The sequence below is a fragment of the Ruditapes philippinarum genome, unplaced genomic scaffold (genome assembly GCF_026571515.1).
Source record: "Ruditapes philippinarum isolate M1 unplaced genomic scaffold, ASM2657151v2 ctg2600_1_1_1_1, whole genome shotgun sequence".
NCBI lineage: Eukaryota > Metazoa > Mollusca > Bivalvia > Venerida > Veneridae > Ruditapes > Ruditapes philippinarum.
Genome location: NW_026858484.1, coordinates 114,021 through 126,991, shown reverse-complemented (window position 1 = coordinate 126,991; position 12,971 = coordinate 114,021). Strand labels below are relative to the sequence as shown.

General features: G+C 37.0%; 1 protein-coding gene across 2 annotated transcripts; it reads right to left on the bottom strand.

The window, feature by feature from the left end:
* Positions 1-5,107: 5,107 nt before the first annotated feature.
* On the bottom strand, positions 5,108-10,810 carry LOC132753304 (uncharacterized). 2 transcript variants are annotated; one of them, XM_060743758.1, is made up of 5 exons: positions 10,650-10,810; positions 8,189-8,408; positions 6,921-7,208; positions 5,224-5,324; positions 5,108-5,157 (listed from the first exon to the last, which is right to left on the bottom strand). In XM_060743758.1, exons 1-4 carry the CDS (start codon positions 10,696-10,698, stop codon positions 5,246-5,248), a joined length of 636 nt encoding a protein of 211 aa, XP_060599741.1. In that variant the 5' UTR covers positions 10,699-10,810; the 3' UTR covers positions 5,108-5,157; positions 5,224-5,245. The 2 variants fall into 2 exon arrangements, with proteins under 2 accessions (XP_060599741.1, XP_060599739.1); XM_060743756.1 differs by lacking the exon at positions 5,108-5,157 and having other exon boundaries at positions 5,185-5,324.
* Between the last annotated feature and the right edge of the window lie 2,161 nt (positions 10,811-12,971).

Here is a 12,971-nt window from a genome sequence, read left to right as displayed (position 1 = left end):
AATCTTGATATGCTGCAGATCGTGGTTACCAGATGATAAAAAGTAATCAAGTTTATTCGTGGCTACATACGGTGGCATAAAGGTGACATGTGTGTGTTGAACGAATTGGGATGAGAGACAAACGTGGACTCGTGGTCATGAGATGGCAAGATCAACCCAAAAGCTAAAGATTTACTCGTGGCTATTAAATAAAGATTATAATAGTGATAATAATGAGTATTAGGGCAGATAGCTCAAAAACAAGCTCGGTGGTGCCCTATTCTTTTTGTTTCGTTTGAAACGTTTCTGTTCTGCGTGTTAAATATAATTCTATCTTAGTTATTTATTATGTTTAAGGTGGTTATTGTATATTTTCCTGACTTTAGCCGATGCTAGGGGGCATGAGGGATGTTTCATATTATCCCTTATGTACAGACTCAAATTCAAACCGAGTCACAACAAAAAGGATCACAAGAGGGATCACAGTTTTACCAGATTTTGTTTTATTGTAAGTTGTTTCATTAGATTTATGATATTTGCAAAGAAATAAAATCTCTTATAACAAAATGTGTCATTCAAAAGTGACGAATGCCCCCGAAAAGATTTCTTACGCATTGTCGAAAGGTATTATGAAAAGAAAAGCCAATGAAAGTAAGTAATTGCTTAATATTGTTCTTGTGAAATGAAGTGCTGTTTATAGCAAACTTACCACCTTGGGACATGGGTCTTGGATGCCACACATCATCCTGATGTGGTAGACATTATGCCATGTTATTTCAAAGTCCTTCAATGTATGGCAATATTACAGTTTGGAAACTAATATGTACCTTCAAACTTTTTTTTTATCAGCATAAGTACCTTCAAGTGACTTTGACCTTGGTCCATGAACAGGCTCAATCAAACCTAGCCTGCAACATTTTCAATTTTGCCATGTTGGGCTTTCTTTAGGGATTCTGTTTTTATCTATTTTATGATCACATCCGTGTTATTTGTGCCGTGTGGCGGCTGTAAAAAGTCTCCCTGTACATTTAATCAATGATGTTATATTTTCGATCCTTGAAGATCGTTCAGCACGACATTATTGTTGTGCTTGTGGTATTTTTAGTTTCAACTTTTCGGCATTTCTAGTTGGGTGGTTCCAATATTCCTACTTGATTAATGTTGAATCACCCTTAGGATATGTTGCCTGCTTTTTAAATTTGTCTTTTGACGTCTTATCTGTGATACGCAGGCTTCATAACCTCTGATCCCCTTTCAAAATTCCATTTTATTTAGTTCCGCCCATGGTTTTCTCGTTTATGGCACACGCTTTTTATTACTTGGGGGCCATACGGCGCTATTCATAGAATGGCACGGAAGTGTCACATTGAAGGTTCCATGATAACCGCCGTATGAACACATCTGCGGATGTTTCTTAATTCAAAATTTTACTATTTCATGTTTAAATGTTGAATTCTGCTTAAGCCGGTGCTAGGGGGTGTGGACGGTAACATGCACTTTCCAGTACCGTCCATGAACAGGCTCAATCAAACCGAGCCTGCAACATTTTCAATTTTGCCGTGTTGGGCTATCTTTAGGGATTCTGTATTTATCTAATTTGGAGATAGAAACATGGGCCTTACAACACGTCGTCTTGATGTGGTAGACATTTGTGCCAAGTTATTTTAAAACTCTTCAATGCATGACATAGTTACAGCCTGCACACGAATGTGTATCTTTAAACTCTTCTTGAGAAAATGAGTACCTTCTAATTCTAAGAGCGACCATTGAAGTAGGAACATGGGTCTTGAACACTGCATGTCGTCTCCATGTGGTAGACATATATGCCACGTTATTTAAAAAATCCTTCGTGTAGTTACAGTTCAGACACAAATATGTGAACCTTTAGACTCTACTTGTGAGAATGTGAAACCTTCAAACTGTATGGGTGACTTTGACCTTTGACTAACGGACATGAGTCTTAAATGAAACAGATCACCATGGTGTTTTTTACTTTTGTGCCAAGTAATTTTCCATGCATGACAAAGTTACAGTTTGGACACAAATGTGTACCTTCAGCCTCTTAGTGTGACCTTGACCTTTTAGGTGTTGATATGGGCCTTAGCCTTGACACATTATCTGGATGTGTTTGACACTTGTGCCAAGTTATTGTACATCCTTCAAATCATAAGTGTGACCTTGATCTTGGAGGTAGGGACATTGGTCTTTGACCCGACACGTCGTCTTGATGTAGTAGACATTTATGCCCAGTTATTCTAAAATCCTTTGATGCATGACAAAGTTACAGTCCGGATATGAATTTAATATCTAATTTTGATAGCGTGAACCTTCAAAATTTTAGTGTGACCTTGACCTTTGAAGAAGTGACGTGTTTCTGTGACGAACATGAGCCTTAGCCGCGATACATCGTCTTGATGTGGCCAGGTTATTTTGTAATCCTTCGATGCTTGACAAAGTTAATGTCCGGACACAAATGTATGTACCTCTAATTCGGATAAAGTGAAAATTCAAAATCTTTGTGTGATCTTGACCTTTGCGGTAGGGACGTGATTCTTGGACGCGACCCATTGTCTTGATGCTGTAGACATTTATGCCAAGTTATTCTTAAATCCTTCAATGTATGTCAATGTTAGAGTTTGGAAACTAATATGTACCTTCAAACTCCTCTTATCAGCATAAGTACCTTAAAACTATTAGAGTGACTTTGGCATTGGAGGTAGGAACATGGGTCTTAAACACAACACGTCGTCTTGATGTGGTACACATTTGTTATTTTAAAACTCTTCAATGCATGACAAAGTTACAGTCTGGATCCGAATGTGTATCTTCAAAGTCTTCTTGAGAAAATGAATACCTTCTAACTAAAAGAGTGACCATAGATTTAAGAACATGGGTCTTGAAAACGACATGTCGTCTTCATGTGGTAGACATATATGCCACGTTATTAAAAAATCCTTCCGTGCATAAAAAGTTACAGTCCAGACACAAATGTGTGTACCTTTAAACCCTACTTGAGAATGTGAAACCTTCAAACTGTAAATGTGACCTTAACCTTTGACTAACGGACATGAAATAGATAAATACAGAATCCCTCAAGAAAGCCCAACACGGCAAAATTGAAAAAGTTGCAGGCTCGGTTTGATTGAGCCTGTTCATGGACGGTACTGGAAAGTGCAAGTTACCGTCCACGCCCCCTAGCACCGGCTTAAGCAGAATTCAACATTTAAACGTGAAATAGTAAAATTTTGAATTTAGAAACATCCGCAGATGTGTTCATACGGCGGTTATAATGGAACCTTCAATGTGACACTTCCGTGCCATTCCATGAAAAGCGGCGTATGGTCCCCAAGTAATAAAAAGCGTGTGCCCTAAACGAGAAAACAATGGGCGGAACTAAATAAAATGGAATTTTGAAAGGGGATCAGAGGTTATGAGTCTTAAATGAAACACATCACCATGATGTGTTGACTTTTGTGCCAAGTAAAATCTTTCCATGCATGACAAAGTTACAGTTTGGACACAAATGTGAACCTTCAATCTCTAAGTGTGGCTTTGACCTTTGAAATAGGAACATAGGTCCTTGACCCGACACGTTGTCTTCATGAGGTAGACATGAATGCCATGTTTAAAATCCCTTGATGCATGGCAAAGTTACAGCCCAGACATGAATGTGTGTACCTATTAACTCTTATTGTGATAATGTGTAACTTCAAAATGTTAGTTTAACCTTGATCCGTGATTCTTGTTGTGGTAAACATATGTGCCAAGTTATTTTAAAGACCTCCGATGCATGACAAAGTTACAGTCCGGACACGAATGTGTGTAGCTATATATTAACTCTAATTGTGTTAATGTGAAACTTTAAAATGTTAGTGTGACCTTGACCTTTGAGGTAGGGATTTGGTTCTTAGACGCGACAAATCGACTCTATGTGGTAGATATTTATACTAAGCTATTTCAAAATCCTTCAATGTATGACAAAGTTTCAGTCCGGACACGGATGAAGTGGGGACGTACAAACAGACAGACAGATAGACGGTGTGATTTTAATATGCCTTCCTTGGTCAAGGTGGGGGGGGGGCATAAAAAACGGGTGGTAATTACATTATTACATTCAAATCCTAATCCAATCAAATCTTTTTTGACCGTGTACTCTTACATCGGAAAAGAAGAACATGTATTGCGATATTGTTTCAAATACAAAGCATTTAAAAAAGAAACAAGTTCTTGTTGGGAATCGTTCTGCCTGTTTATTTAATCATGGCGTGTAAAAGTAGGCATTGTTCCGAGTGACCTTTACATAACTGTCCTTATCTCGTTCATAATTTTACTTCCTTGATTATCTGTGACGCGACTGACAGTGCTATTTTAGCGAAATGTTACGTTAATGTTCACGAAAACGACCCTTCATTCACACACAAGTTAACGTTCAAGTAAACATTCCATACACATTTCATCGCTCAGGCAAACCCTACATAACAACCCGTCCGGATAACTCAATCGGTAGAGCGTTGGACTGTGTATCGGACGACCCAAGTTCGATTCCCGAATGACACAGGTCACTTTCGCTGTGATTGATCATGAAATATTTTCATTTGCACTGTACCTCTGCTCTTGTATGTACAGAAGAAGTTTCAGTTCCTTGCCCAAGTAAAGGCAACTTGTACTGGTAAACGGCTCGACAGCCTGCCCAGGAATGATGCGGTGGCTGAACTGTGCACAAGACACAATTTTAAATTCACACAAACATCTCCTAAACAACCCGCAACACATTCGTAATTTTTTAAGCAAACGTTCTGTGTATCAGTTGAACAACATGTTCATGTTCACGAGCTGTAAATATCCCGTACAACCCTTATACAACACACATGGGAAAGTTCACGCGAACAGTAAAACGAGACTTGTAATGAACAATTGCGATTTGATACGGTTGTTTTGGAACTTGGCTAGATGGAGAACAACGGTGATTTTAAATGAACATTTTTGGCTGTAAACATGAAAATGAGGTTAAATAAATTGGATCCAGAAATGTTTGATATTGGTAGATCACAGTGCAAATCGTTAAAGTTCATTGGTCAAAATATAAAATGTGTAAAATCACACATCATCACATAAGTGCAGTAAGGGATTAAGTCCTTCTAAATTTAATAAGAGTTAGCCTTATTGCATTAAGATGATATGTATGATATCATACTGCGTCCTATGTCATAGCTTGAAATGTTTATTAATGATTGTGTGGTGTATTGTACAAAGTAAATTAGACATTTCATGGAGAAGACAGACACAGGGAGCTGTCTGCTGCCCTCAGCGTGGGGTCGCTACATTGCACCATCATGAGCTCACACCTACATAAAATACAATTTCAAGCAATAGAATAATAATTATAACAAGCAAACAGATTTGTCACATTTTCTAAATAAAAGTATTGTATATGCATACAATTTTAAGTATTTTTTAGCTAAGTGCATATAAGGTAATCATGTAGGTTAAATTCAGTTTAGCTGTTTTAAAACCTTAAACGAGAGTTGGTAAACTCAATTCAAACTGAGATGAACAAGCAAATAAAATAGAGAAAAACAGAATCCCTAAAGAAAGTCCAACACAACAAAATTGAAAATAATGCAGGCTCGGTTTGATTGAGCCTGTTCATGGAAGGTTAGAAATCTTTATTGTGAAGGCTACTATTTCTTGAATTCGTATAAATTAATACTTACGATAACAAATGACAAATATTTAAAATTGTCACCTGAACACGTGTTTAATGAATGAAATTTCAGAACAATTAGGTTAATAATCTGAACACATAAGTTAAGTGGAGTAAAGAGGATGTTGAATACCTCTTGGGGAGGCCGAATAATGGGATGTCCGAATCCAAAAGACAAAGACAAATTTTTAAAACATGGAGGGATTCCTTGCTGCGATCATTACTCATGAAAACAAAAGTTTCTTCACCGTAAGAGTAAAATGAGACGCGCCATAACAAAACCAACATTATGGTTTTGCGAGCAGCATGGATCCAGACCAGCCTGCGCATCCGCGCAGTCTGATCAGGATCCATGCTGTTCGCTATCAGTTTCTCTACTTGTTATAGAGTTTGTAAGCGAACAGCATGGATTCTGATAAGACTGCGCGGATGCGCAGGCTGGTCTGGATCCGTGCTGGTCGCAAACCCATTATGTTGGTCTTTTCATGTCGCGGCTCAAATGTAGAACATGCTTATGACGCTCAATTATTCCATGTATTCAAAAAGTAAATGGTAATTTCCTAAATTCATACTCCATCTTCGCTATCTATAACAAAACCTTTTGTCAACATTTTAAACCATGTCCTTAATTGTTCAATACCAACAATGATAACATTAACAAATATCCTTATAATAGTATTGTCTAAGTATTATAATTCATATACATTTGCAGATGGCAAGTAATTTCATCATTTTCATGTTTTTTTACTTGGGGACCATATGCCGCTTTTCATGGAATGGCACTAACGTGTCACATTGAAGGTTCCATGATAACCGCCATATGAACACATCTGCGGATGTTTCAAATTATAAATTTTACCAGTTCATGTTAAATGTTGAATTCAGCTTAAGCCGGTGCTAGGGGGCGTGGACGGTAGTTTGCACTTGACAGTACCCTCCATATACAGTATCTATCAAACCTAGCCTGCAAAATTTTCAATTTTACCGTGTTGGACTTTCTTTGGGGATTCTTATTTCTCTCTATTTTAATGTTGTAATCTGTTTGAGACAGTGCTAGCGGCCATGCTTCAATCAAACCGAGCATGCAACATTTACAATTTTGACGTTTAAGACAGTTTATGAATATGCGGCACAAGCATTCTTTTACTTGGGATCATATACTGCTTTTAAGGGCTTTTTAAGTATTATTTTTCTCTCTATCTCTCTTTTATATTTAAATGTATGTAAATGACCTTACATATTTGGATATAAATTTCCATTTGACCCACAAACCACGTCTAACTTTACACTACACGTGATACTACTTTTGTACTGGCAAAACACACTTCCTAACACGCTGTTCAAAGGCTGAACTGTACTTTTCCAAGCAGAAGTGGCCGTTGCAGGTCCTGGCGTAGTTGATACAACGGCTGGAGTTGGAGCAGTTGATGTTGGGTCCACACAAGGACCATGATTGTAGATTGTTAAGGAGTCATGCTTGTGGGGATCTAGTATTAAGACGCATCGAGCTTTTACAAAAAGACAGCTGCAATATATCAACAGAGTTGAAAATTTATAAGGATAAAATATTCAATGTAACAAAAAAATACAATGTATTGATTTTAAAATATGTTATAGCGTGGCATAATAAGAAAATAATTAATTCGTCAAATCTACATCAATACATCTATGCCATACTAAAACTAGTGTTTCGGAATAAAATATAATCTATAGTACTTTGTTTGTAAATTACAAACAAGCAATCTTATTTTCTTATCCCGCCCATTGTGAGAGTTCCCGTTTGATTTCCCCTTTTCTGTTCGTTGTCGTACCAAAATGTTCGTTGTCGTACTTTCCAGTGGTTCTTTGTGACTGGACATGGGGCTGCACTCCATTAATGTCCCTCTTCCAGGCTGATCTTCTAAACTGTTATACTGGTCACCTTTCATTTTTTTGACCCCAGGTGGTTAACTTATGTATCATAAATTAGGCTAGGCAAGCTAAAATATGATAAACAATACCAACAAGGAAAGGCGGCGTTCAATGAACGCCACCCCACACGACCCAGCAACAAGGGCCAGTGACAAGGAGCCCAGGAGGATAGCAAACAAAACAGAACAGGGCACAAGGTAGGGCACTGATATGGTAATTACTTTAATAATACATAAAAGGAAATTATAATAAACTTTCAAAATGGACGCATGAACAGTATTTTCAATAGTCCAATGGGAAGGGAGTCAACGTGATATAATCAGTACAAAGTTAGTTACGGATACGGTTCTGTGGAAAAAAATCAGGACAAGACAGAATAGCATGTACCAGGTCAGTAATTAACCCTGTACATGTATTTATTATTGTGGCTAGCATTATAAAAGACTGAGTAGAACGAGTACAGAATATGAAAACAACCATCAATAAAACCAGGGTGGCATTCAATAAACAAACAAAACACCAATGGCAGGGGAGTCTAGACATAACACCAAACATAAACAGGAAAGACACAAGTGCAATCATCAAATGACTTACTGATCTGCATATGTAAATCCGTCTGACCCACAAATCTGTTCATCGTCTGGTAACACATGATGTGTACAGTCTATATCTTTGAAAACATGACACACGTGGTCGTCAAAGTTTGCTCCAATGTCGTGAAGGGCCCTTAGGACATCATCACATTCAGGTCCATGACAATCGTGATCGGGGTGGTGGTTGTCATGGGGTGGATGGTCATGATTCGGGCCTCGAACTAGTAAAAGTAGAAAATTATAATTATCTAAAAATAGAATACTTACAGTTTAAAGGGTTTAAACTAGTTTTTGATTACTATACTTTTTACGCAATCTCCTTTATCATGTTAGGAAACACGGACCCTTTACATGAAAAGGTGACTAAAAAGGTGTGTTTTTATTTAGATAAAATGTCTTATAACAAATGAAAATGTCCAAAAATTTGTTTTTAACTTTTCTATGTGATCCCACAATTTTTCGTATATATTTTTTATTTGTCTATTTCACCACAACTACTCTAGATGTGTTTCACTTTACTTCAATTACCTTCCTTTATCGCCAGTTTAAGTGTTATTCCTACTATATCAATCAAAATATATTGTGAAATTCGACAACTATCTATAACTAGACTGTATATCTGACTGTTGACATACACAATATTTACAGAGTATTTGGAACTGTAGGATCAAAGCTGTAGAACAAATTAGCATTGGATTTGAAACATATGTGGATGTTTCTAAATTTACAATTTCACCATCATGATGTGTATGTGTTGAATTCTGCTTAACTCGGTACATGAGGGGGGGGGGGGCACTACCGCCAGTGAACTGGCTAAATGTGAAACCAGGCCTGCAACATTCTGTACCGGTTTTTGCATCTTTGTCAATTTTAAATAAATGTCTCAGGTCACTTTTCGACCGTATCATTATTAGTTACACAAGTTATCGACGAGTCAATACAGCCTGCAGGAGATAATATTACAATAACGCAAATTGTTATTGGCAAGTTCATAAGAAAAACCCAGCGTTTTGACAAAGAAGCGCAGGAAAAACGAGGCACGTTATCATTGGCAACGCTAACACTGCACAATAAAAAAGTAATTAAAGTGCATACACAGTTACTCGTCTATGATGTAGAACACATTGTTATTTATGTGTGCTTCGGTTGTTGATTTAAACATATCTTATTGAGAGAAAAAATTAATTAATTACAAAAATATACATAAATTATAAATAAAGTATCAGGAAACATATACATACATATAAAGACACAATACAAAGGTATAATAAATTTGGAAAAACGGTTGACCTACAAGTTCTCACAACATTATCAATGGGCCTTCCCTTACAAGTTTCGGTTCTTCACGGTATATACGTTATAGTATACAAATTGTTTAAGCCAATCAGAATTTGAGAAATTTATTCACATTATTATCAAATTGCATATAGTTCATGTTTGATCATTAGTGTTCATACACATGTATAATGTATATCATCTGTGTTTGAAATGTATTATACCATTGTCTAACATAATAACTAATGAATATGTGCAACGCCTTTGAAACTAAGTTTGAGTTAAATTATGTGTTTAAGTGAATAAAACAGTTCAGTTTAAACATAACTTAAGATATCGTATGTAAACATCTAGTTTTAATCTTGGTTACGTTATGAATAAATCGAACCGGGAACCAGGAGGCATTGGGTCACCTAAATGTACTAATGTCGGTCGGGTCATTGTAACTGTCCGTGTTTCGAAGCGAGCAAGATGTGCTAATACAGGGTAAAATCACTTCTCACTTAATGACAAAACTACATTGTCTTATAATAGAAAAATATAAGCTTCATACCCCATATGCTTCATTGTCAACGTAAACAGATGCACTACGTCAGCGGTCTTGTCTACTGTATTATGTTAAAGAAGACGATAATTTGAATTGTTGTTGCAATAAATATTTGGCAAAAACAGAGTCATCTTTAAGGATATTGGAATGAATTATCTTTCGTTATGATGTTCTTGACCCAAAACACTTTCATCTTTAGTCTTCTGTGTGTGACCTCGAATATACGTGTTATGGTTGGTAGTTTTGCTTTTGTACAAAATTATATGAACACGGACTCATAAATTATCAGCTACCTCATCTGAGGATTCCTGACGTCAATCGTTATACTATACATGACGATCAAGTTTACATTTTTATGACAACAATTAAAACACATCTGCGGATGTTTCAAAATTCAAAATTGTACCAGTTTATGTTAGATTCTGCTTAAGCCGGTGCTAGAGGGCGTGGACGGTAGTTTGCACTTGACAGTACCGTCCATGAACAGGCTCAATCAAACTGAGCCTGCAACATTTTCAACTTTATCTTTAAAATAAAATATTCAATATGCTTTTAAGCATATCGCAGACAGCTGCCAAAAGGTAACCTGCAAAAACAGCTATATTTTAAAAGAAACCCCAAAAACAAATAAATCACATACCTTGAACTATTATAGCTAAAGCTAGCAAAACAAACGTCAGTGTTTCCATGATGAAGCTCACATAGAAAAACCAACAAAACCAGACAAAATGTTTTATTATAAATAGATGACTTTTATCCTGATCAATCAGTTCAAGTTACGATAAGACTCAGTACAAACAGAACAGACTAAAAATGACCTTACTTTCTCAACGTTTATCAATATTGCACTCGTGTCACGATTAATGATACAATCACAATACAATGAATGTTTAACAAAAGCTCAAAGCGGACATTATGATTTTTTTTCTAAATAATCTCAACAACGAAATAAAAAATCAAGAACAAGTAGATTGAAGAGCAAATTTTCTCTTCGTTTACTCTCTTTTCCCTTTTTATACCTAAATTAGCATCTTTCAGACGCTTTTTATAGCTACTCGTATATGGTCCTTTGTGAATATTTGCGCTGACAATACCGTTTTTGATCGTTAGTCAATCCCTGCATCTGACCTTTTACAATCGTATATCAGTGTCTTTTTTTTGGTAATACGGCAAGCTGAACAATAACCAGTTAAAAGGCATAAAATAAATAAGGATGCAGGCGAAATGAAAGGGACAGGGGAGGAAGGAAGTGAAAGCGTGGGGGCAGGGGAGGAAGGAGGTGAGAGCGTGGGGGCAGGGGAGGAAGGAGGTGAAAGATAGGGGCAAAAGATAGGGGAAAAGGATGATGCGTACCGCGCAAACAAAAAGAAAGGACACAAACAGTGTCACTGTTAAAGTTCAGAACTGTTCACTATTTAGGGAGGATAATGCGTAAGCGGCCGGATAGCTCAGTCGGTAGAGCCGCGGTACGGTATTCCGAGGGTGCCGGGTTCGAGTCCCGGTAAAGCTGCACATTCTTCTCACCCTGTGACATTTGGCGCTCAACGGGGGACTGTGATGGTATAAGCTCCAAGTCCAATTTCACGTTGTTCTCTGTACTTATTAGAAATTCGAGGACGAATTACAATATATCGGCGGAGTATGCCACGGTTCAGAACTGTTCACTATTAGCTATTCCGAAAAATATATGATCAAAAGAAATATTTATGATTTTTATTTGTTGCTAAAATCATTATAGCTCACTGCCTTCAAAATGTCATATACATGTATTACTTTATAACGGGGTCTCTACACATCACGATTAAATAGAAGAAGAAAATATGAATCACATTAACTGAATAAATTTCATCGGGTCTGGAAAGCGATTAATTGCCCTTTTTTTCAATTCGTCGTACTGCATTGCATTGCTCAAGAACATCAAGAAAAATACGCCCAATGATATAGTCCGGTACCTTTAAAAGACATCTCTCTTCCCTCGGTACCTGTACGTCGTGGAGAGGATCAGGACATTGGCAGAAGACTTGGAGATTGGATGAAATTTGCTTGACTGATTAAGATCCTAGCGTCGTTTTTTTTGTACACAAAGGACCAAACTACCACAAACCAAGCTGCCGGTGTCCTGACTGAAGCCAAGGGGAGTGGCTCTATATAGTTGGCGGGGACGATGAGGAATGGTACTAGGTTTCGTGAGCACCTAGCTAGCCCTTTGTATCAGAGTTAACCTCATTCATTATCATTACTGGTTACTGTACGTTTAGGTGCGTTGAACGTTTTATAATAATCTATTTCCGGCTTAAAATTCATATCTTTGGTTTATACTCTATGGAAATTGCACAAAGGTAAATCATCACCACTTTAAAAAAGTATTGACTGGTGACATGTCCAGGGGGCCGAACGCGACAGCGAAGTCTGCATTTTATGCCTTTCTGGGCTGATGGACCAGTTTAAGCGTTATAAAAAATACTATATTATTTGCATTTGTTTCAAACTCGCACGAATCTATGTCAAGCTAGTATGAAAACAAATTATATAGACCCTCCTCTATGATTTTGTTTTTCTATTAGTTCCTTTAGAATTCTTGTTACAAAGTAATCACAGTTTATAGCTGTGTGCATAGGTATTCTAAATTATTTAATTCAATTTAATTTCTGCATGTTAGTACGACTATCTCTAGGATGACTATTTATGAATGAGGAAGTTTAAATATAAAGTAAGGCATTTTAAAAGTACTGTATGACATTGAGACGAATGTAATGACACTGCTATCATTATATATAGACCGAACTGAAATCATGCGATGAGTTGACAGCTTAACTATTCCAACTTATTCACCTCTAGTAGGAGAAATTCTTACCTGTTTTATGGACATGCTATAGACTTCGTGATTGTTTAACGAACAAGCGATGTCGCACGTTCATCATAAAAAAAGTAAAATGACATCATAGACTGATAAGCGACGTCG

Excerpts from the sequence above, each read along its gene's own strand:
- LOC132753304 (XM_060743758.1), bottom strand. The coding sequence starts at position 10,698 with ATGGAAACACTGACGTTTGTTTTGCTAGCTTTAGCTATAATAGTTCAA. Across the intron at positions 8,409-10,649 it reads TTTAGCTATAATAGTTCAAG|TTCGAGGCCCGAATCATGAC; the intron begins GTATGTGATTTA and ends TACTTTTACTAG. Across the intron at positions 7,209-8,188 it reads GGATTTACATATGCAGATCA|CTGTCTTTTTGTAAAAGCTC; the intron begins GTAAGTCATTTG and ends GATATATTGCAG.